General features: G+C 47.9%; 2 protein-coding genes across 2 annotated transcripts in view; one reads left to right on the plus strand and one right to left on the minus strand.

Annotated features, from left to right (window-relative positions):
* The window catches only part of LOC135220857 (large proline-rich protein BAG6-like), a 289,694-nt gene extending 270,585 nt beyond the window's left edge, over window positions 1-19,109 (minus strand). Inside the window, exon 1 of the mRNA XM_064258425.1 lies at window positions 18,973-19,109. The gene's annotated coding sequence lies outside the window, so the exon portion shown is untranslated. The remainder of the gene's footprint in view (window positions 1-18,972) is intronic.
* Window positions 1-24,089, plus strand: part of LOC135221260 (WAS/WASL-interacting protein family member 3-like) — a 59,688-nt gene that overhangs the window by 19,329 nt on the left and 16,270 nt on the right. The window contains exon 2 of the mRNA XM_064259076.1: window positions 16,185-16,258. Within this exon, the coding sequence (XP_064115146.1) occupies window positions 16,185-16,258 (74 nt within the window). The remainder of the gene's footprint in view (window positions 1-16,184; window positions 16,259-24,089) is intronic.

The following is a 24,089-nucleotide window of genomic DNA, read 5'->3' on the forward strand; positions in this document are numbered from 1 at the left end:
ATTTAGGAGTAGACTTGTAAACTGTGAAACTGACCGTCTGCCGAAAATATATGGGTGGCTTACTTAATAAGCATCACTAATTGCTTGTTAGATTTTGGGTCTAAATCCAATATATGAGATACCAGATGAAACTGATATATAATATCTCTGCAGACTCTACTGATAATAAATGACCAGTGACAGACATTTTGGAGGGTGGGTTCCCCCTGACAGACGCACTGAAAAGGAGGGGTTAATTGAATCTAGATCCAACCTAGGAGATACCGAGTAAAATTTACACTACAATAGCACTGCACATCCTAAAGTACTGCGGTGGTAATGAGAGACATTTTAGTGGGTAGTTACCCCCTGACAGACACCCCACAACGAGTGGGGAGGGGGAGGGGGGACAGGATCTGCATCCAACAGGGAGATACCAAGTAAAATCCTGCCTTATCCATCTTTTTTAATGACGTTAAAAACAGTCACTGATATCTTTAGAAATAGCCCTCGCTGAGCGAGAGACAGATATTGCACTGCAATCGGTGCAAGTTCCTGTTAGGATGGGTATTCCCGCACAGGTTTACCTGTCAGTCTCTCTGTCAGTTCATCGAAACTGACGTTAAAACGTAAGTGTGGACGGCAGTTTGTGGGCGGAGTCAGTCGACTCACCAGAACTGATGAACTGACGGAATTACCTAAAGTTCTTTCGACCGACTGACAGGTGATCGCACGTGTGGATGGGTAACCAACGATTTTATGACAGTACACTGCCGGATTTCGTCTGGGAAGGATCTCAGTCCCTGGACTAGAATATGAATAAACTATGTATAGGCCTAATTCCTTTCACTGTTAGACCATCCGTTGCCAGTCCAAATCTTATGATAAATATGAGTAAAAAATATTTCAGTGCGATAGACAATTTGGTATAGGCCTAGACCAGTGTCCTGCCTTTTTATGAAAGGTGTTACTAGTGAAGTAGGCTTCCCGGTCTATTTCATAAATAACTGAACTAGTTATTTAGGCAGATTTATTAATATTGTATGAGAATAGACATCTTTAATATGCAATATTTAGACCCTAATCTGTTATGCCTTTTTGCTTCTTTCCTATTTTGAAGTGAATTGCTAACAAATGTCACCCTACTCAAATTATTCTTCAATTGAATACCTGCAGACGGGTTCGTTTGAAACAAGTATGAACACAAATACAAACACGCGCTCATACACACAAGCGAATCATTATACCATTCTACCATGATTCTTCGTAACTAGGTGAATGTCACTTTCAAATTATCACAGGAAATAGCAAAGCTGTCAACTGATACTGAAACGTCGAAATCAAGTTGAAAACCAAGTGTTCATTAAGCAGAAATCTTTGTTGACTTTCAGATCTCTGTTAAAGGTAGATACGATGGTGAATAGATTCTGCTTGGAGAAAAACTAGATGGTTAAGCGTACAATGACAATGACTCGGACTATTATCCTACAAGGCTGAAGCATGAAAAGGGGTAGAGACATAGCCTATTCTCCCTTATTAGGAAATTATTGTCAGTAGATTTTAAAGGTGAATTTGAATAAAAGTGAGGTGTTGCTGAGCAGTAGGGAAGATAGAGACACAAGAGTAATACAAGTTTGAAGCAGCTCGATTGTAAAACAGGCAGAAAAATTTTAAATACTTAGGATCTACTTTAAGCCAAGAGGGAGGATGTGAGGCTAAAGTTGAGAGCAAGATAAAAGCTTTATGGGGGGAGTAGAGAAAGGTGGCTGGAGTAGTATGTGATAAGAAAATGCAAATCAAGCTAAAATTCAAGATATATAACAAAGTGATAACCCCAGTGTTAATGTATGGAGCAAAAACATAGACTCTAAGAAGAAAAGAGGAAGTAAAGCTTGAGAGAACAGTGATGAAAATGCTGAGAGTATTATAGGAATATTGCTTCTTGAGAGATTGGAAAATGATGAAATAAGACGAAGGGAAGACATAATGAAGATTACAGAAGTAATAAGAGAGCCACAATTGAGATAGTCCGATCCCGGACGTGTAGCATGCCTCGCCCGCCTGTCCAGGGACACATGGTGGGCCTCGCCGCTCGGCAGGTGCCCTGGGACAGGTGGGCGAAGCCCAGCGGGTGTCCCGGGACAGGCAGGCGATGCCCGGCGGGTGTCCCGAGACACACGGCAGGTCTCGCCCACCAGTCCAGGGACACCCGCTGTGCCTCGACCACCCATCCTGGGACACCCGCCAAGCCTCGCCAGCCAGGCCGAGAACACAGGTGGACTTCGCCCGCCAGTCCCGGGAAACCCGGCAGGTCTCACCCGCCCGTCCCAGGACACCTGGCGGGCCTCGCCCGCCAGTCCCGGGACAGCCGGCGGGCCTCGCCTCGCCCGCCCGTCCCGGGACACCCGACAGGCCTCGCCCACCTGTCCTGGCCCATCCACTGGGTCCCGGGACAGCTGGCGGGCTTCACCCGCCCGTCCTGGGACAGCCGGCGAGCCTCGCCCACCCGTCCTGGGACAGCCAGCGGGCCTCGCCCGCCTGTCCCAGGACACCCGATGGGGCTCCCCCGCACGTCCCGCGAAAGCTCGTCCCAGGACACCTAGCAGGCCTCGCCCGCCCATCCCGGGACAGCCCGTCCCAGGACAGCCGGCGAGCCTTGCCCGCCGGTCCCGGGACAGCCGGCAGGCCTCCCCCAGACATCCCGGGACATCAGGCAGGCCTTGCCCGCCGGTCCCGGGACACCCGGCGGGCCTCGCCAGCCCGTCCTGGGACACCCGGCGGGCCTAGCCCGCCCGTCCCGGAACAACACGCCCGCCCGTCCTGGGACACCCGGCGGACTTCGCCTGCCCGTCCAAGGACACCCGACTGGCCTCGCCCGCCCATCCCAGGACACCTGGCGGGCGTTGCCCGCCCGTCCCGGGACACCAGGCAGGCCTCGCCCTCCCATCCCAGGAAAGCTGGCGGGCCTCGCCCGTCCATCCCAGGACAGCCAGCGAGCCTTGCCCGCCAGTCCCAGGACAGCCCTTCCCGGGAGAGACGGCGGGCCTCGCCCGGACGTCCCGGGGACACTTGGCGGGTCCGCCTGTTCCTGGGACACCCGGCGGGCCCTCGCCTGCCCGTCCTGAGGCCTGCCTGTCCTGGGACACCCGGCGGACCTCGCCTACCCGTCCCGGGACAACCCAGCGGGCGAGGCCCACCCATCCCGGGACACCTGGCAGGCCTTGCCCGCCCGTCCCTGGGCACCCAGCATGGCCCGACTGTCCTGGGACACCTGGCGGGCCCCAACCGCCCATCCCATGAAAGCCCGTCCCGGGACACCAGGCAGGCCTTGCCCGCCCATCCCAAGACAGCCGGCGGGCCACGCCCGTCCGTTCCAGGACAGCCGGCGAAGCCTTTCCCGCCCGTCCAGGACAGCCCGTCCCGGGACAGACGGCGGGCCTCACCCGCACGTCCCGGGACACATGGCGGGCCCGCCTGTCCTAGGACACCCGGCGGGCCTCGCCTGCCCGTCCCGCGAAAGCCCGTCCCGGGACACCAGGCAGGCCTCGCCCGCCCATCCCGGGACAGCCAGTGGGCCTCGCCCGCTCGTCCCAGGACAGCCGGCGTGCCTTGCACACCCGTCCCAGAACAGCCGGCGAGCCTCGCCCGCCCTTCCCGGGACACCCGGCGGGCCTAACCTGCCTGTCCCGGGACACCTGGCGGGCCTCGCCTGCCTGTCCCGGGACACCCGGCGGACCACGCCTAAACCGTCCCAGGACACGCGGCGGGCCTTGCCCCCCGTTCCCTGGACACCCAGCATGGCCCGACTGTCCTGGGACACCTGGCGGGCCCCAACCGCACCCGTCCCACGAAAGCCCGTCCCGGGACACCAGGCAGGCCTTGCCCGCCCATCCCAAGACAGTGGCGTGGCGTGCCACGCCCATCCGATTTCCAACGACAGCCGGTAACCAAAGCCTTGCCCGCCCGTCCCAGGACAGCCCGTCCCGGGACAGACGGCGGGCCTCGCCCGCCTGTCCTAGGACACCTGGCGGGCCTCGCCTGCCCGTCCCGGGACACCCAGGCAAGCCTAGCCCGCCCATCCCGGGACAGCCAGTGGGGCTCGCCTGCCCGTCCTAGGACAGCCGGCATGCCTTGCCCGCTCGTCCCAGGACAGCCGGCGAGCCTCGCCCGCCCTTCCTGGGACACCCAGCGGGCCTCACCTCCCTGTCCCGGGACACCCGGCGGGCCTCGCCTGCCTGTCCCGGGACACCCGGCGGACCTCGCCTAACCGTCCCAGGACACCCGGCGGGCCTCGCCCGCCCGTCCCGGGACACCTGGCGGGCCTTGCCCGCCCGTCCCTGGACACCTGGCAGGCCCTCCTGTCCAGGGACACCCAGCGGGCCTTGCCCGCCCGTCACGCAAAAGCCCGTCCCGGGACACCAGGCAGGCCTCGCCTGCCCATCCCGGGACAGCCGGCGGGCCTCGCCCGCCCGTCCCAGGACAGCCGACGAGCCTTGCCTGCCCATCCCAGGACAGCCCGATACGGAACAGATGGCAGGCCTCGCCCGGACGTCCCGGGACACTTGGCGGGCCCGCCTGTCCAGGACAGCCGGCGAGCCTTGCCCGCCCGTCCCAGGACAGCCGGCGAGCCTCGTCAGCCCTTCCCAGTACACCCGGCGGACCTCGCCTGCCCTGTCCGGGACACCCGGCGGGCCTCGCCTGCCTGTCCCGGGACACCCGGCAGACCTCGCCTACCCGTCCCGGGACACCTGGCGGGCGAGGCCCGCCCGTCCCGGGACACCTGGCGGGCCTTGCCCGCCTGTCCCTGGACACCCAGCATGGCCTGAATGTCCTGGGACACCTGGCGGGCCCCGACCGCCCGTCCCGGGACACCAGGCAGGCCTCGCCCGCCCATCCCAAGACAGCCGGCGGGCCACGCCCGTCCGTTCCAGGACAGCCGGCGAGCCTTGCCCGCCCGTCCCAGGACAGCCCGTCCCGGGACAGACGGTGGGCCTCGCCTGGATGTCTCAGGACATCCGGCAGACCTCGCCCGGACGTCCTGGGACACTCAGTGGGCCTCGCACGCCTGTCCGTCCCGGGACACTCGGCAGGCCACGCACGCATGTCCGTCCCAGGACACACTGGCGGGCCGCCACTCCAGACACTCGGCCTCACCCCGCCCATCCCGGGACACTCGGCGGGGCCTCGCCCGCCTGTCCCGGGACACCTGGTGGGCCTTGCCCGCCCGTCCCAGGACACCCGGCGGGCCTTGCCCACCCGTCACGGGACACTCGGCGGGCCTCGCCCGCTCGTCCCGGGACACGACCCGACGGCCCGCCTGTACTGGGACACCCAGTGGGCCTCTCCCGCCATCCAGGACAACCGGCGGGACTCACCCACCTGTCCCGGGACACCTGGCGGGCCTTGCCCAGCCCGTCCTTGAAAAACACCCGGCAGGTGGTCCGCCTGTCCTTGGACACCTGGCGGGCCCCCCGCCTGCCTGTCCCAGGACACCAGGCAGGTCTCACCCGCCCATCCCAAGAACAGCTGGCGGACACACGCCCCCCGTCCGTTTCCAGGAACAGCCCGTCCCGGGACAGACGGCGGGCCTCGCCGGACGTCCCTGACACCTGGCAACCTCGCCCGGACGTCCCGGACACCAGGCAGGCCTCGCCCGCCCATCCCAAAGACAGCCGGCGGGCCATGCCTTGTCCGTTCCAGGACAGCCGACGAGCCTTGCCCGCCCGTCCCAGGACAGCCCGTCCCGGGACAGATGGCGGGCCTCACCCGGATGTCCCGGGACACCCGGCAGACCCCTCGCCTCCGTCCGTCCTGGGACACTCGGTGGGCCTCGCACGCCTGTCTGTCCCATGACACTCGGCAGGCCTCCCCCGCCCATCCCAAGACACTCGGCGGGCCTCACCTGCCCATCCTGGACACCCGGCGGGCCTCACCCGCCTATCCCAAGACAGCCGGCGGGCCATGCCTGTCCGTTCCAGGACAGCCGACGAGCCTTGCCCGCCCGTCCCAGGACAGCCCGTCCCGGGACAGATGGCGGGCCTCACCCGGATGTCCCGGGACACCCGGCAGACCTCGCCCGTCCGTCCTGGGACACTCGGTGGGCCTCGCACGCCTGTCTGTCCCATGACACTCGGCAGGCCTCCCCCATCGCCCAATCCCAAGACATCGGCGGGCCTCACCCTGCCCATCCTGGGACACCCCCGGCGGGCCTCACCCGCCTATCCCAAGACACTTGGCGGGCCCCGCCTGCCCGTCCTGGGACACCCGGCCAGCGCTTGCCTGTCCTGGGACACCCAGCGGGGTAGTTTGCGACACAAAAAAAGCTGTTGTCCAGCGCAGTATGCGACACCCGAAAAGCTAGTTGGCTCCAAACGCAGTATAGGACACCCGAAAAGCTAGGTTGCTCCAACGCAGTATGCGACACCCGAAAACGCTAGGTTGGCCTCGCCCGCCCATCCCGGGACCACAGGCGGTCCTCGCCCACCCGTCAGGGGACACCCGGCAGGCTGCCTGTCCTGGGTCACCCAGCTGGCCTCACCCGCCCGTCCCGGGACAACAGGCGGGCCTCGCCCCCCACCCGTCCCGGGAAACTCGGCGGGCCTCGCCCGCAGGTCCCAGGACACCCGGCGGGCCTGCCTGTCCTGGGACACCCAGCGAGCCTCGCCCGCCCGTCCCGGGACAACCGGCGGTCCTCACCTGCCCATGCCAGGACACCCGGCGGGCGAGGGCCCGCCCATACGGCGAAATTCCATCACGTGACACCAGGCAGGCCTCGCCCACCCATCCCGGGACAGCCGGCGGGCCTCACCCGCCCGTCCCAGACAGCCGGCAAGCCTTGCCCGCCCGTCCCGGGACACCTGGCAGGCCTTGCCTACCTGTCCCGGGACATCCGATGGGCCTTGCCCACCTGTCCCGGACACCCCAGCAGGCCTGCCTGTCCTGGGACACCCAGCGGGCCTCGCCCGCCCGTCCCGGGACAACAGGCGGGCCTCGCCCACCCGTCCCGGGACACTCGGCGGGCCCGCCTGGCCTGGGACACCCAGTGGGCCCTCGCCCGCCGTCCCAGGACACTCGGCGGGCCTCGCCCGCCGAGTCCCGGGACACCCGGCGGGCCTTGCCCGCCCGTCCCTGGACACCCGGCAGGTCCGCCTGTCCTGGGACACCCGGTGGGCCCCGCCTGCCCGTCCCGGGACACCTGGCAGGCCTCACCCGCCCATCCCAAGACAGCCGACGGACCACGCCCGTCCGTTCCAGGACAGCCGGCGAGGCTTGCCCACCCATCCTGGACACTCGGCAGGCCTCACCCGCCCGTCCCGACAACCGGCGGGCCTCACCCGCCCGTCCTGGCCCGACACCCGGCGTGCCTGCCTGTCCTGGGACACCCGGCGGGCCCCGCCCGCCCGTCCCGGGACAACCGGCGGGCCTCACCCGCCCGTCCCGGGACAACCGTGGGCCTCACCCGCCCGCCCGTCCCGGGACAACCGGTGGGCCTCACCCGCCCGTCCCGGGACAACCGGCGGGCCTCAACCCGCCCGTCCCGGGACAACCGGCGGCCTCACCCGCCCGTCCTGGACACCGGCTTGCCTGCCTGTCCCGGGACAACCGGTGGCCTCACCCGCCCGTCCCGGGACAAACCGGCGGGCCTCACCCGCCCGTCCCTGGACAACCGGTGGGCCTCACCCGCCCAGTCCCGGGACAACCGGTGGCCTCACCCGCCCTTCCGGGGACAACCGGGAGGCCTCGCCCGCCCGTCCTGGGACACTCGGCGGGTTGAAGCCCGCCCTTCCCGGGACACCCGTCTGGCCTTGCCATACCGGGACACTCTGCGGGCCTTGCCCTCCCATCCTGGAAACCTGGCGGGACACGCCTGCCCGTCCCGGGACAGCTGGCGGGCCTCGCCCACCCGTGCGTCCCGGGACACTCGGCGGGCCTCGCCCGCCAGTCCCGGACACACCCCTCGCCGGGCCTGTGCCCGTTCCGGGACAGCCGGCGTGCCTCGCCCGCCCGTCCTGGGACAGCCGGCGGGCCTCGCCCACCGCCGTAGCGTCCCGGGATGACTAGGCGGGCCTATGCCCTCGCCCGCCCGTCCCAGTCCCGGGACACTCGGTAGTCCTCGCCTACCCACGTCCCGCGGAAAGCCCGTCCCGGGACACCACCAGTGTAAATTGTTACTCGGTATCTCCTAGGTTGGATCTAGATCAATTAAACCCCCCTTTGTTTTCAGCGCGTCTGTCAGGGGAACCCACCCTCCAAAATGTCTGTTTCATCTGGTCTCTCATATATTGGATCTAGACCCAAAATCTAACAAACAATTAGTGGTGCATGTTAAGTAAGCCACCCATATATTTTAGGCAGACGGTCAGTTTCACAGTTTACAAGTCTACTCCTAAATACCAGTAGGGGTTACAGTCGGTATCTCGATCGTTATATCTCAATGGTCTGGGCTGCCGCTCTATTTATTGGTAATTGGACCCGACAAGCTTCTTACAGAAAAACGATATTCTGACTCGGCTTTCCTCATCTTCCTGTCTAATTCTACGACATCATTCATCTCTATTTGCTTTTCCTTCACTTGAAGGACGTGAGATTTCGAAGTTCCTCTCTTCGGGAAAATCAGTGAAATAATGATCAGCCGAGGAAAGAATTAGTTCCTCTAATGTAGACATTCAGTTTATCTGCATAAAGTTTATAGAAGCAGCATTGTAAGGATGTCATCCGCTGCATTCCACAAGAATGTTACAGATATCTTATTTATGTAGTAGCCATACGAAGAGGGGGTAACGTAAGATGGGGTTCTCTTTAATAAATACAGTTAATCAAGAAAAAAGAAGTTACAGGTTAGACTTATACAAATATGGACTGTTAAGAAAGAAAAGAGTTAATCTCTCTGGATATAGATAAATAAATAAACGCCAACCTCACACTTAGACTGGCTGATAACACTGAACTTCGGTCAGAGAGGATTTCTCCGCTAGTCTGGGAGGGAGGATCCTTTCACATATTCCCAATTCAAGCATCCTTTCACAAATTCTCTCATCAAGGATCCTTTCACACATTGCCTCTTCAAACATCCTTTCACTAATACCACTTTCAAGAATCCTTCCACTCATTCCCTCTTCAAGAATCCCTTCACACATTCCCTCTTCTAGGATCCTTTCCCATATTCCCAATTAAAGCATCCTTTCACACATTCCCAATTCAATAATCCCTTCACACATTTATTCCCTCTTCAAGAATCCCGTCACAAAGTCCCTCTTGAATGGTCCTTTCACATATTCCCACTTCAACAAGCCCTTCACACATTCCCTTTTCAAGGATCCTTTCATGTATTCCTACTTCAAGAATCCCTTCACACATTCCTACTTCAATTATCCTTTCACACATTCCAACTTCAAGGGTCCTTTCCCATATTCCCAATTCAGGAATCCCTTCACACATTCCCACTTCAATGATCCTTTCACACATTTCCTCTTCAAGAATCCCTTCACACATTCCCTTTTCAAGGATCCTTTCATATATTTCCAATTCAAGAATCCCTTCACAAATTCCCCCTTTAAGGATTCTTTCATATATTCCCAATTCAAGAATCCTTTCACACATTCCCACTTGAAGACTTCCTTCACACATTCTCTTGGACATATCCGGCATAATGACAACAGATTTAAAAAAGGAGTTTATGAACGGTAATGTTGTTACACACAACACATACCCTATATGGATAAGCACTGTCTAAGTCTCTAAGACTAGATAGAGCCGGATGAAAGCCATCTTAAGTCCTGATTACCGTCCAGCAATGGTGTCTCCTTGTCCCTTCCATTGTCTAACGGCTGGATATAAAAAAAAAAAACAGATTAATAATATGAATAACAATGTAAATAGCGATGCTGTACTCATTAATATTATTTTGTTGTAAATGTGTTTTCTTATTTATTTTGGGGTCCGCTCTTCTCTGGGATACTGGTTCAGCTGCATCATTTGTAGTATGGTAGTCTGGCACTGGGGTTAAACATCGCGGTCTCCATTTTCCTTAATGTGTTGTAAGTACGTGCTTTTCTGGCTGAATGGCAAATGACTTGTAATTCAGGCATTTCTTTCTACGCGCATTTAAAGCTGCGCCAGCGGAGGTGTGTATTTCCACTCAAAACACCACACACACACTCAAATACCAGTGCATAAGGACTGTGTGAGCGCACTTCCATTCATGAGGAAAAACTTGAACTCTTCACATGCATGAGAGGCTACTTCATGTAAATGCGACAGTTTGGGTTTTTATTTTCTCTTTACATCGTCTTCTTTTCCTTTCCCTTTCATGAAAACCCAGAGGGTCGCCATTGTACAGCTAACTTCCCACCAGGAGGAAAAAAATGTCACTTAATCACCAAGTGGCACTTCCCAGTGGTCAGTTGCAAGAAGCCAAAAACAAGATTTCATCCGCAATTACTCTCTGTGAACAATATATTTTTTGTTGTCCACTTTTTTTATGGTTTTCCTTACGTAAATGGTGTCTACGTAGCCGCTGGACGTTTTCACTAAGCGGTGAAGGTTGCCGGAGAAAAAAAAAAGTGAAGGTATCATTAGTAGCTCAGACGTCGTTACGAGATGACGATGTTGATGAAAGGAGGGAGATTCTTCCGTTCTGTTTGATTTCAGTTACCTTATTGATCTGATTTCGAAGGATAATATTAATAATAGTAGTAATTCCAAAAGGAGGACGGAATTGCACGAGGTAAAAATTATTTTCTACAGTAACAACTGTTGGAATAGGAACGGACCTTGATAGGATAGATCAGGAAAGAAAGGGCGGCACTTTACTTTCCTATGATATCCACCGAAGCGCTTCACTAGTTTTGGTGTCACTTAGAGTTAGGAAGTCAAGACGCCTGGATTTATTCTACAATATTGTTGTCATTTACATGCAATCGTCTATTAAACAAACGTCAAGGAATATTTTTGACGCAGACGGGCGAGGTAATTTGCCCAGGATAAAGATATCGGGTTCGATTAAAAATAAAGTATAATTATGACGGTTTTTACGAACAATACCAAGTCCAAAAGTAGGCAGTTCTGTCGCAGCAACTGTTCTCTCCTTTTACCTGCAAGCTTAAGCAGTATTCTCCCTATTCTAAATCGGAAGACAAAATCAAGACGTCGAAGCGGAATAGACGCCCATAGTCAAATGCCAACACATGATAATGCCCACATAGGCGTCCATGCGAACATGAAGCGCTATAATTGCAAAGTGATACTGGCAGGAACCGCCAAAATTCACAACATGACATCAGATCTCTGAAACGAAATGTTGGAAACGAAGGAGAACACCTACTATGAAAGCAGCGCAGTCCTTTTCTTTCTAAAGGCCTCTGTTGGGGCGTTAAATATCAGTCCACCTGATAAAAACGTCTCAAGTTGTCAGACGTTGCAAAGGACACGGAGATGAATATAAAATTTTGACCAAAAAGGCCAAGCGCTGGGACTTATGAGGTAATGTAGAGCTGAAAGGGAAGATTAGGAATAACGAAGATTCTTTAGTTGCAACAGGAGGAAAACGTCGCAGTTGCACCACGAACAATTGTTAGGAGAGGTCGGAGTGGAAGGTAAAAGAAAGATATGGACGAAGGTATGTATGTACAGTAAAAGGAACGAAAGGGGTTGCAGTTAGGGGCTGAAGGGACACTGCTAAGAACACATATGCCTACACAAGAGAGGGACGCGGAGGAAACGTTCACGTCGTCTGTATCAATGTGGCTGTTTACAGCCTCGTTGAACATGTGATGTGTATTTCTGGTGATAGAAGTTCACTCTCGACGTGGTTCGGAAGTCACGTGAAGCCGTTGGTCCCGTTGCTGAATAACCAGTTTCCATGCAACGTAAAAACATCATACAAACAATCAAACAATGGTACCTTCAGCCTCCAGCAGCACCATCATAAAAATGACAACGTTATTAAATGTTTTCGTGATGGTTCCAGGTCTAGCACTGTGTACTGATGTGCAGGGGCGGCTGGTTGATTCTCCAAATAGGTTGCTTCGCTGTGAATAATTCAGATAAAACGGACTACTTAAAGAAGGTGAGTGAGTGGGGCACCACGCTAAATCACGATGTTCACCTTGCGATACGTGTTTTTTTTTCTTTCTTTTCACGTTTGAAAATGAAGTCATTTTCAAGTTTCCAGAAATTAGATAATTACGCGCGCACAGACACGTGCACGTACATAAAAGTAATCTTTAAATAGGAACAAAGCTGGATTTGAGATGATAGATTCTTCTTCCTCATTCTTATTACCATTATTAAAGAAACACATTGATAATACAGATTTTTTTCCGAATTCTAATATTTGCTCTACATTTTACGGGTTTTCTGGGAAGGTAACTAAGATGAGACGAAAGTTCTCTCTCTCTCCTACAAGAAGATACCACTTACAATGCGCCTTGCATGTCGCACTGTACGTAATAAATAGGTTTTGTGCAGTATCCCTATCTCGGCGCAAGCAACATTGCTTTCTGACTTTTACCTCTCAGCCATTCCTTCAGTCTGCTTACTTAGCTGTCCAGCTTCCTTAACTCTACCTGGCTCCAATTTTCACTTCTTAGTTAAGAACAAAGCCTTCGGGCGAAACCTTAGGAAGTCTAGACGTGTGGTCCCTTTAAACTCGTTTGTAATATAATAATAATAATAATAATAATAATAATAATAATAATAATAATAATAATAATAATAATAATAATAATAATAATAATAATATGTTTTGTTAAAAATGACTGCTGCTTCAGCACTATTAATCTTATAAAGAGTCTTCTCTATCTTTCTGATGACGGCTTTCTCGTTGTTGCTTAGACTGGCGAGCAACGCACCAAAGGGCATGGTAAAATTCGGTTGAGTCATTTGATTTATTATTGCTTATACAATTCTCTCTCTCTCTCTCTCTAACGCGACGTTTCCTCCTGATCGACAGGACATTATCAAGCGATAACTGCTGAGGGACTGAATTCCAGTGTTGTTTGTTGTTTTTGATTTAGCTGACCTTGTGTCAGCACGGGCTCTTGCTCACAGAGCAGCCCGTAACGAATTCCAGTGGCGAGTCCTTCTCCTTTTATCGTGGTGTTGCGAGCTCTCCAGTACGGTCAGAGCACTTCTCCGGTAGGTCGAGTTTTTATTGGTTCCCGGGAAGGTGACTCATACGGCGGGCGTTGACGAGTCTTGCAGACCTTCTCAGGTAGGGGGTATCACCGGGAGCCTCTTGATTGGCTTCTACCTGCGTGACGTCACCCCTGGTATTATTATTATTATTATTATAGAGCCAATCAAGAGGCTCCCGGTGATACCCCTACCTGAGAAGGTCTGCAAGACTCGTCAACGCCCGCCGTATGAGTCACCTTCCCGGGAACCAATAAAAACTCGACCTACCGGAGAAGTGCTCTGACCGTACTGGAGAGCTCGCAACACCACGATAAAAGGAGAAGGACTCGCCACTGGAATTACGGGCTGCTCTGTGAGCAAGAGCCCGTGCTGACACAAGGTCAGCTAAATCAAAAACAACAACACTGAATTCAGTCCCTCAGCAGTTATCTCTTGATAATGTCCTGTCGATCAGGAGGAAACGTCGCGTTAGAGAGAGAGAGAGAGAGAGAGAGAGAGAGAGAGAATTGTATAAGCAATAATAAATCAAATGACTCAACCGAATTTTACCATGCCCTTTGGTGCGTTGCTCGCCAGTCTAAGCAACAACGAGAAAGCCGTCATCAGAAAGATAGAGAAGACTCTTTATAAGATTAATAGTGCTGAAGCAGCAGTCATTTTTAACAAAACATGTCTACGAGAGGGTCTCCTTCCGGAATAATAATAATAATAATAATAATAATATATGGGGCAGAGGAAAACACCATCAGCTTCCTCAAAAAAATACAATGCGCAACTAGAATACAATACTTACAAGCTCTGGAATAAGACTAGCAGAGGTAACATCAGGAAGAGGGATCTTCCAGGGAGACTCACTGTCCCCAATACTCTTCGTAGTTAGCCATGATTCCCATGACAAAAGTACCTACAGAAGATGGATGCCGGGTACCAACCCAAGAAAAGAGGCAACAGAATTAACCATCTGATGTTCATGGACGACATCAAGCTGTATGGTAAGAGCATCAAGGAAATAGATACCCTAATCCAGACTGTAAGGATTGTATCTGGGGACATCAGGATGGAGTTTGGAATAGAAAAATGCGCCGCCTTAGTCAACATACAAAAGGGCAAAGTAACAAGAACTGAAGGGATAAAGCTACCAGATGGGAGCAACATCAAACACATAGATGAGACTGGATACAAATACCTGGGAATAATGGAAGGAGGGGATATAAAACACCAAGAGATGAAGGACACGATCAGGAAAGAATATATGCAGAGACTCAAGGAGATACTTAAGTCAAAACTCAAACGCGGAAATATGATAAAAACCATACACTGGGCAGTGCCAGTAATCAGATACAGCGCAGGAATAGTGGAATGGACGAAGGCAGAACTCCGCAGCATAGATCAGAAAACCAGGAAACATATGACAATACACAAAGCACTACACCCAAGAGCAAATACGGACAGACTATACGTAGCACGAAAGGAAAGAGGGAGAGGACTACTAAGTATAGAGGACTGCGTCAACATTCAGAACAGAGCACTGGGGCAATATCTGGAAACCAGTGAAGACGAGTGGCTAAAGAAAAGTAGACGAAGACCCAGAAATATACAGAGACAGGAGAATGACAAACAGAACAGAGGACTGGCACAACAAACCAATGCACGGACAATACATGAGACAGACTAAAGAACTAGCCAGCGATGACACGTGGCAATGGCTACAAAGGTAAAGGGAGAGCTAAAGAAGGAAACTGAAGGAATGATAAAACAGCGGCACAAGATCAGGCCCTAAGAACCAGATATGTTCAAAGAACGATAGACGGAAATAACATCTCTCCCATATGTAGGAAGTGCAATACGAAAAATGAAACCATAAACCACATAGCAAGCGAATGTCCGGCACTTGCACAGAACCAGTACAAAAAGAGGCATGATTCAGTGGCAAAAGCCCTCCACTGGAGCCTGTGCAAGAAACATCAGTTACCTTGCAGTACTAAGTGTACGAAACACCAACCTGAAGGAGTGATAGAAAACGATCAGGCAAAGATCCTCTGGGACTATGGTATCAGAACAGATAGGGTGATACGTGCAAATAGACCAGACGTGACGTTGATCGACAAAATCAAGAAGAAAGTATCACTCATTGATGTCGCAATACCATGGGACACCAGAGTTGAAGAGAAAGAGAGAGAAAAAATGGATAAGTATCAAGATCTGAAAATAGAAATAAGAAGGATATGAGATATGCCAGTGGAAATCGTACCCATAATCATAGGAGCACTAGGCACGATCCCAAGATCCCTGAAAAGGAATCTAGAAAAACTAGAGGCTGAAGTAGCTCCAGGACTCATGCAGAAGAGTGTGATCCTAGAAACGGCGCACATAGTAAGAAAAGTGATGGACTCCTAAGGAGGCAGGATGCAACCCGGAACCCCACACTATAAATACCACCCAGTCGAATTGGAGGACTGTGGTAGAGCAAAAAAAAAATAATAAATAATAATAATAATAATAATAATAATAATAATAATAATAATAATAATAATAATAATAATAATAATAATAATCTCTCTCAAATAGGTTTTTTTGTCAATTCATAAATATAACATGCGGTAGGAGGTTATTTGCATAAAAGCATCATACATAAAATGTATGAAGTTTTTATCGCATATTTATATTTATGAATTGACATCAAACCTTATATTTGAGAGAGAAGATTATTATTATTATATTATTATTATTATTAGTTTAAAGGGACCACCGAGTCACACGCCTAGACTTCCTTAGGTTTCGCCCGAAGGATTTGTTTTTAAATAAGAAGTGAAAATTGGAGCAAGGTAGAGTTAAGGAAGTTGGACAGCTAAGTAGGAAGACTGAAGGAATGGCTGAGAGATAAAAAGTCAGAAAGCAATGTTGCTGGGGATACTGCACAAAACCTATTTATTACTTACAGTGCGCCATGCAAGGCACATTTTAAGTGATATCTTCTTGTAGGAGAGAGAGAGAGAGAGAGAGAGAGAGAGAGAACGTTCGTCTCATCTTAGCCACCTTCACAGAAACCTTTCTTTTGAATCCCCCCCCCCCCCCCCCCCCCCCCCCCCCCCCCCCCCACCCCCCCCCCCCCCCCCCCCCCCCCCCCCCCCCCCCCCACCAAGTAAATCACCTCTGGTCGTGAGAGCAATTATTTCACCTCGGTTTCAGAAGAGGAAGACCAGAGAAAAAGCGACCCTCGGTGTCACACAATCTGATTGAAGGCGTCATGAGAGGTTTACCCACGATAATAACAACAACAATAGCGACGATAATGGAAATCATGATAATCAAGAATAAATAAAAACTGCATATCAGTACAATGACACCGTTAAAAGCATTTGATAAGCCCCTGTAATAACACCAGCAATTGTAGTCTCAATAATAATAAATCTATTCTTATAAAGAAAAGAGCACCCGCCCCCTATACGTCGATGGCTTTGAGATCTTTTCAAATATCAATTTGAAGGACGAAGTTTAATACCTGTCAACTTTGAAGATGTCTCCCCTCACGGTGAATCATGCAACAGGGGCTTCATGGGAAACTGAACCAAATAATGAAGATGGCGTTTGTTTCCTCGCAACGCCACCTGAATTTACTGCCGAAGTTTGCAATAGGGAAGTCATTACTGCTTACATAAATTTCCAGTATCTCTCGTAGTCAATGACTCCTAATAGCGCGTGCTCGAGTTGGAGAGCTAATGCTTCCCGGAAGGCGCCAGAGGGAAGTTCTGTCGCTAAAATGATCATGAGAGATTGAATACCTTCGATTTTACTGGGTTGCAGGTCTTCAGTTATGTGTATGACAAATAGATTCTGTAGACAATTCTTTAAACAGTATTTTCAAGATGCACAGCAGTGCCCTTCCCAAATATTTTTTTATACACAAAATAACCATTAACCGACCGATGCGTACTACCTGGTCTTACATATCTCACCACCCTCAGCAATATGCTCGTATTCGAGTATAGTATATGTCCGGGGATAATCAAGAAAGTGTTCATTTCGCTTCATAAAGGACATTGTATATTCAAGTTCTGCTATTTTCTCTTCGAAAGATCTTGCTCTCATTGAATCTGAGGTTAATTTCTAACTTTTAAAAGTAATTTCTCTGTCTCCTGTAGATTACTTCGTCGAAATGGCTCATTTGAGCAATCTGTAGAATAAAAAAATACATAATAATCAGGGACGATATGGTTAGCCGGAACCTGCTAGCTCAGAATTGTAGAGCATATCTCTGCGATTTCTTGATCATCCCTTACCCGTACATATACAATGGTTTTCTCTTTATTTCTTTAAGTGCGTGAACATTTTTTTATGTGTAGTGAAAGGGACTTAACCATGTCCGTATAGAGTAGGATGGTATTCAGACTTTCAACCTACCTTTCGTTGATGAAAACAATGAGAGAGAGAGAGAGAGAGAGAGAGAGAGAGAGAGAGAGAGAGAGAGAGAGAGAGAGACTGTTATCACGAATACTTAACAAATTCCCTTGTCGAAATGATAATGCTATTGTTCTTTTGGGAGAAATTGAATCATAAAGTCAACTAAGGTTACTGGCGGGTTATCGGGAGACCAATTTGGTTAAGTTGTCCAAAATGTTACATAAAATCATCTGTCACGCCATAAGTGCTATGGAACAGTTTGGTGGAATTGAAGCCTTCCTAACATTATTATTAGAAACAAAAAGAACAAAATTAATACTATTAAACAAATCTACCACACTCCAATAAGGATATTTACCCCTAGACAATGCATCAATACCTATCAAGTAAATGACAGTCTTGCTCATTATAGTATCTTTCCCTACAGCATCAAAAATCTTTATCGTTTTTTCTAAGTCATCAATGGTTACATCTTATGCAATAGCCCAATTAACAGATATAGTGATAACATCAACACCAGAATCAGAAACGAGTTTACCCTTTCAGAGGAAATTAACATCATTTTTTACCACATTAATAGAGTTAACTGATAAATGCTGCTACCTAATATTTTCACTGAAATGCCTACGTAGATCAAGGCCTTGAAATCTAAATTCTCTGCCACTAAATTTGCAAAATAATTTCAGTTTCTAAAGACATGTACAACTGATCTCTCTCAAGGCTTCTGATCTTCACATCATGTCATCAGCACAATTCTTGAAATGAATCACCTGTTTCTCTCTTTTGCTGGTAAGCCATCAAACTACGGTGCTAACGAGGTTTTATTTGCAATTTCACACAAAATTTTCAATTCATCATAAAATATACAATTTGGTAAATCTGGTGCACATAGGTATATTCCCTAACATTGAAGAAATATTTGTTGCAACTGACGCCTACAAGAGATTTTTTCGGTTGCTTCTCTTATTGACGTTAAAGTAACATTTGCTTCCCACAAACTTAACCAATGTTCAACAGAAATCTTAAGGATTCAAAGGAAACTTTCTAATCTGTGGGTGGGCCATGTTGCATGAACACTGTGTAACCTACTATAACCATAGCTTGAATAGTTAATGAAAACCTTAGGCTACGGTAGGTAATGCTCTGTTAAATTCACGCCTGTTGCAAAATCAAGAAACTTTGGGTAGTCTACAAATCACTACACAAATTAAGTATATAATATAATCACTCATATAAACAATGACTATAGACAAAATCTATGTAACGCAAGACAACTTCAAACAATAATCCCTGGTAGGCTGGTACAGCGGCAAATCACACAGGCAAGAAAACCAAACACTTCACGTGGGAAGTAACCTTGTCATAACCAGTTATAGCCTACCAAACCTAGGCTACATTGAGTGTTTTAAAGAAAACACAACTTAGCTACTAGCTACCTACACTGAAATGCTTTACCTTGTAACTGCGAAGGTAGAGATGATCATATCACTGTTGCCTTCTTTCCCAGGGTACAAGCTGCGGCAACAGAATTAATAATCTTAAGTAATGCATTGAAGAGGATGTCATCCACCTACGTTTGTGTACGCTCTCTGCTAAAAAACAAGAGCGCATCAACAAGCTCAATGCTCTCAAAATATGCTTTATACTGAATTTTATAAATATTACTTGTATCTGACGACTAGATTTGAAGTAGGTTTTGTATAAACAACTGCCAGTTATAATTTTCTTCCTGTACAGGAGACAGCTGGCTTCGATATTCAAGTCAATTCTAGCATGATGCCGTAAAGCGGGAGAGTTTTTTTTGTTTTTTTTTTTTTTTTTTTTTTTTTTATATAGATTTTTGGCACATGCCAAGCACTGGAGCAACAAGGCCAGTCAGCTCTGGAACGGAAATTGGCAGTAAAGGGTTTGAAAGGTGTTGCAGGAGGAAAACCTCGCAGTTGCATTATGAAACAATTGTTAGGAGAGGGTGGAGAGTAAGATGGAAGAACGAGAATTTGAACGGAGGTACAGCAAAAAGAATGAAAGTAGTTGCAGCTATAGGGGCCGAAGGGACGTTGCAAAGAACCTAAAGCAATACCTGCTTTGCACCGAATGAGGTGCACTGACAAATCTACTTCACTACGGGGATAAATCGCAGGTCTGTACCGAGGGGGGGGGGGGTTGGGTTGGCTGGGGGCTGTCGAACAACCCTCCCCCCAAAAATTACTGGAAGTCCATATTTTCTGTGACCATCCTTTTCATTGAACTGTACTTACAAAGTAATAAATAATTATTGTTTTTTGTTAACTCAAAGTATATATCATGACAAATAAAGTAATATGAATGTTATTGTTAACGCAGTAAATGAATCAATCAGTAAAACTGAAGAGATAATCTTGAAATTTCTGTCAACCAAAGCCAGTACTTTGAATAACATCTAATCGGGTAGAAGGGCATAGACCGCACAGGTACCCAATTTTTCCTCTTAATATAACTAAAATAACATTTTCAAGTATTTCATCTTGTATATACTACCTATATATGCAATAACAATTGTAGAAGAAAAGGTCCAGTTTTGGGAAAAACGACACCCCCCCCCCCTTAAAAAAAAAACTCTGGGTACGGGCCTGTTTATCGGGAGGCATCACGAAAGGAGTTCTGGAGGTAATTACAAAAAAGCTAACCGTCTTGAGGTCACAAAGATGATTCATTTGAAGAGCAGAGGGGAACAAATGGAGCAATTACCGGGATGTGATGTGAAAAGAACAAACGTACCGATGGTGGATTTGAAGTGGAAAAGCGTTAAGCTGACAATATCGCAAGAAGGCAACAAACATCTTATCTTCGAGTGTCTTATGATATTATTTCGCAATTCAGGATTTTTTCCTGTTAATTTTAGGTAATTTTTAACATTTTTATATTATTTTTAGTATAAAAAATTGTTTGCAGTATGTACAGATTTGGCCTTTAATTTTACTTATATATCTCCTAGTGTAGATCTCTGCAAATGAAAGGAAAAATCGCTACCATACTGGGACTAGAGATCAGTGGAAATATAACCAAAACGATGAGATTGTTAAGGAACATCCAACAACAACAGCAACAACAAAAGATGGTAGATATTGAGAACATCCACAAATGAGATGGAGAGAGAGATTCTGGCTAGAATTACAGCACAGCAGGGAAGAAACTTCACAAGGGTGATCAAATTAAGAACTTACAACACCATTATCAGGCCAGTAGTACTGTATGGTTGTGAGACCTGGATAAGGATTAAACGTCAAGAACACACTACTGAGTTTTTAAAATAACATTTTATGTAGAATAACAGGTCCCATCTAGGATATAAATGAAGGTGTTTGGAGAAGAAGGCACAACAAAGATTATATATATATATATATATATATATATATATATATATATATATATATGTGTGTGTGTGTGTGTGTGTGTGTGTGTGTGTGTGTGTGTGTGTGTGTAGTACATTATTTGTCGGGATACAATGACATAACGCCGAGCATGAAGGTGCAATTATTGTCAGTTGAATGGAACCAAGAGTGACCAACGACTTTGTGCCACCAATCCAAGGTCAAGCATCAATCATTTATTCGATCGTAAATGAGAGGGAAACCAACTTTTCGTTCTTATCTCCCTTCTTACGTATTCTTCATATACCTACCACTTTCTAGACTAGCTCGTACTGCTTTTACACCCTTGTTAAAATTATCTTTAAATCTGGTAAGATAAATGAAAAATTCCAACACTGCGTATTATTTCAAACACGCACTTTCGCCATCAACAGAGTTGTCTTTCGTAAAACTTAGCCTTGAGTTTTTTTTTTGTTTTTTTTTTAATGTATGGTGACTTCCCTTTTAGCAACTTCATTCAGATCGAAACCGAAATCTAAGAAGAACCAAGGGACATTAAACTTACTCTTCTGCAATCTTCACACCCTGTAAACTTACTTTCTATTACATTGTCATCGTCGGCCTTATCGTGAGCTCATCTGGACATTCCCCTTCCTCGTACATCCTCTCCTTTAGTCATTTTAAGTCTAATCAAAATCTTATGACCAGTTAACTGCCATTAATGTTTACTTTTCTTCCAGATAATATTCGAATATTTCTGTTTAGTTTCGAAGTTACCGCTCTTAGTACTGGCTCTCTTTCATCTAAGAAAAATTCAGTTTCATTTCGATACTTGTAATAAAATGTTATTGAACTGAACATAGAGTTTAAGCCAAGCACTGGGACCTATGTCATTCAGCGCCGGGAAGGAAACTGAGAGTAGATAAGTCTGAAAGGTGTAACAGGAAGAAAACTCCGCAGTTCCACCATGAAATACTTGTTAAGAGAGGTCGGATAGCGAGATGGAAGAAAGATAATATGAATGGGGGTACAGTAAAAGGAATGAAAGGGGTTGCAGCTATGGGTCGAAGGGACACTGCAAAGAACTTTTATTAATTCCTACAATACACCGCATGAGGTGCACTGACGGCACTATCCCCAATGGAAAATAAAATGTTATTGGTTTTCCCTGTCCCATAATTATTTCGTTTATTTCCCTCACTCTGCCAAACGTTTTAGCATACACTCTGCCATTTTTCTTACATTCTTATTTCACACGATTTCTCCTCAAGAATTTCACTTTCCGGAATCTCGCAACTATCGCGGAATTATTCGTTGTTAAAGGATGCAGAAAAATAACTAATAAATGCTGGTGCTATGCAATGAAGCATCGTAAGGAGGACTTTCATAAGATCAAATTGTCGCATACTTTTATGTCGTTTAAGGGTCTGAACCGTGGGATTCCTACACCTCTGAAGGTGAAGAGGTCAAACCATCTTCCATTTTTCTGATACTAAGTGTCACTTGAATTCTTTAATCTCATCCGTTTCGAAACTTATTAGACAGTTTAATTGCTTATCCCGGAAAAACGACCACGATTTCCCCTTATGTGAGGACAGTAAATCTTAGTTGTTCCGACAGGTTGTCATGAAATTACTACTTTCGGAAATTTGGTAACTCCTAGACCTATACAAGAACGCAATAGAATCTGGCTAGCTGACAACTGCTCTTTATTGCAGTATAAAGGTAACTACTGTATGGTGCCTCGGTCACAGTTCACGCTTTATATAATAAAGGTTAGAACTGCTCAACAGCAGTCATAACTTTGTGAACCAAATATATTCACAGTTAGAGCATAAGGGTTATTATATTAAGTATGATGTCGATGTGGATGTTGGTCAGAAATAAAAATTTTAAATTCACACTCTCATTTCACCGGATCTCTGGAGGTTTTCTACATCATGAACCCTTGGGGGAATAAATCTCTGTCATTGCCTTACAGACATTATGTTACAACTATTGCATGTCATTGCAAAGTGTCGCTATAAAGTTGAGATGACGCGCATGCGCGATCATACAATTAAATCTGTACTATGTTGAGCAAGATCTCATTACCTAAGTAAGTACTACGGGATTTAGGTAAGCGAATTTCTACCTTATTTTGGGACACCTGTCCCTTGTGCACTGGTCTACGAAAAAGTAATATCATATCATATAGGATTTAAAACATCTTTTTCATATACACTAAAAGACTGACTCAATATGATATAATTCGAAAAACCTTTTCATGTTATTTAAAACGTCGATCCTCTCAGAGAAATATGGAGCATTCTTTTTACATGACGTAGTTTGAAAGACACTTTTTGCTCTCTGTTGAGTAATGGCTCCAGGTGTAAATGATGTACTCCGACCTTGAGTGAATAACACCTAGCAAGCGAGACGGTGTAATTAAAGTCTGCTTTGCAAATTAGGTTCCGGGTGCCAGGGTGTTCGACAGCTAAGCCCTTCACTTGTTGCGATTAGAAAACTAAAATTTAGAACTGTATTCAAACATAGAAGCGGATTATGTGGCATAATAATTATCTCGCAATTAGAGGGGGTAAAATCTCCAATCATGAAATATTTCTTTGGCCAGTAGAAAAAACATTTAGAAAAGGGAGAGAGACTTATATGATGAGATCAGTCAAGAAGGCCGTTGGTTCCTGAGCTAAAAGTTAGGGGGAAAAGGTTGATCTAAGCCTCTGACTATTTTCGATTTACAGGAATGAAATATGAAAACTGCAACCGTCCTCCCAAAAGTAAGACGGCTATTGGAATATGGAAAACCTAAGGCAGACATGAACAATGATGACATAACGCCAAGATAAAATTATGTATATAATTATGAAGATTTTTTTCAATTAAAAAACACGCACGCATAACCTATATATATATATATATATATATATATATATATATATATATATATATATATATATATATATTCTACTATAAAATCACAAAAGTAAGCACGTGATTTTGTTTACCAGCAAAAGCCACAGGGAAAATTAAAAAAAAAAAAGAATAATGTTGATTTTGTAGACAAACTTAGCAATATTAATGTAACTTTTGAGTTTAAAATTGTCAGTTTCGATGTTGTATCATTATTTACTAAAGTTCCAGTGGACGATTTGTTAAATTTTTTATCAGAGGAATTACCTAAATATAACTTGCCGTTACCTTCGAACGTAATAGTTGACTTGA

Source organism: Macrobrachium nipponense, chromosome 2, assembly GCF_015104395.2.
Source record: "Macrobrachium nipponense isolate FS-2020 chromosome 2, ASM1510439v2, whole genome shotgun sequence".
In the NCBI taxonomy this organism is placed as follows: domain Eukaryota; kingdom Metazoa; phylum Arthropoda; class Malacostraca; order Decapoda; family Palaemonidae; genus Macrobrachium; species Macrobrachium nipponense.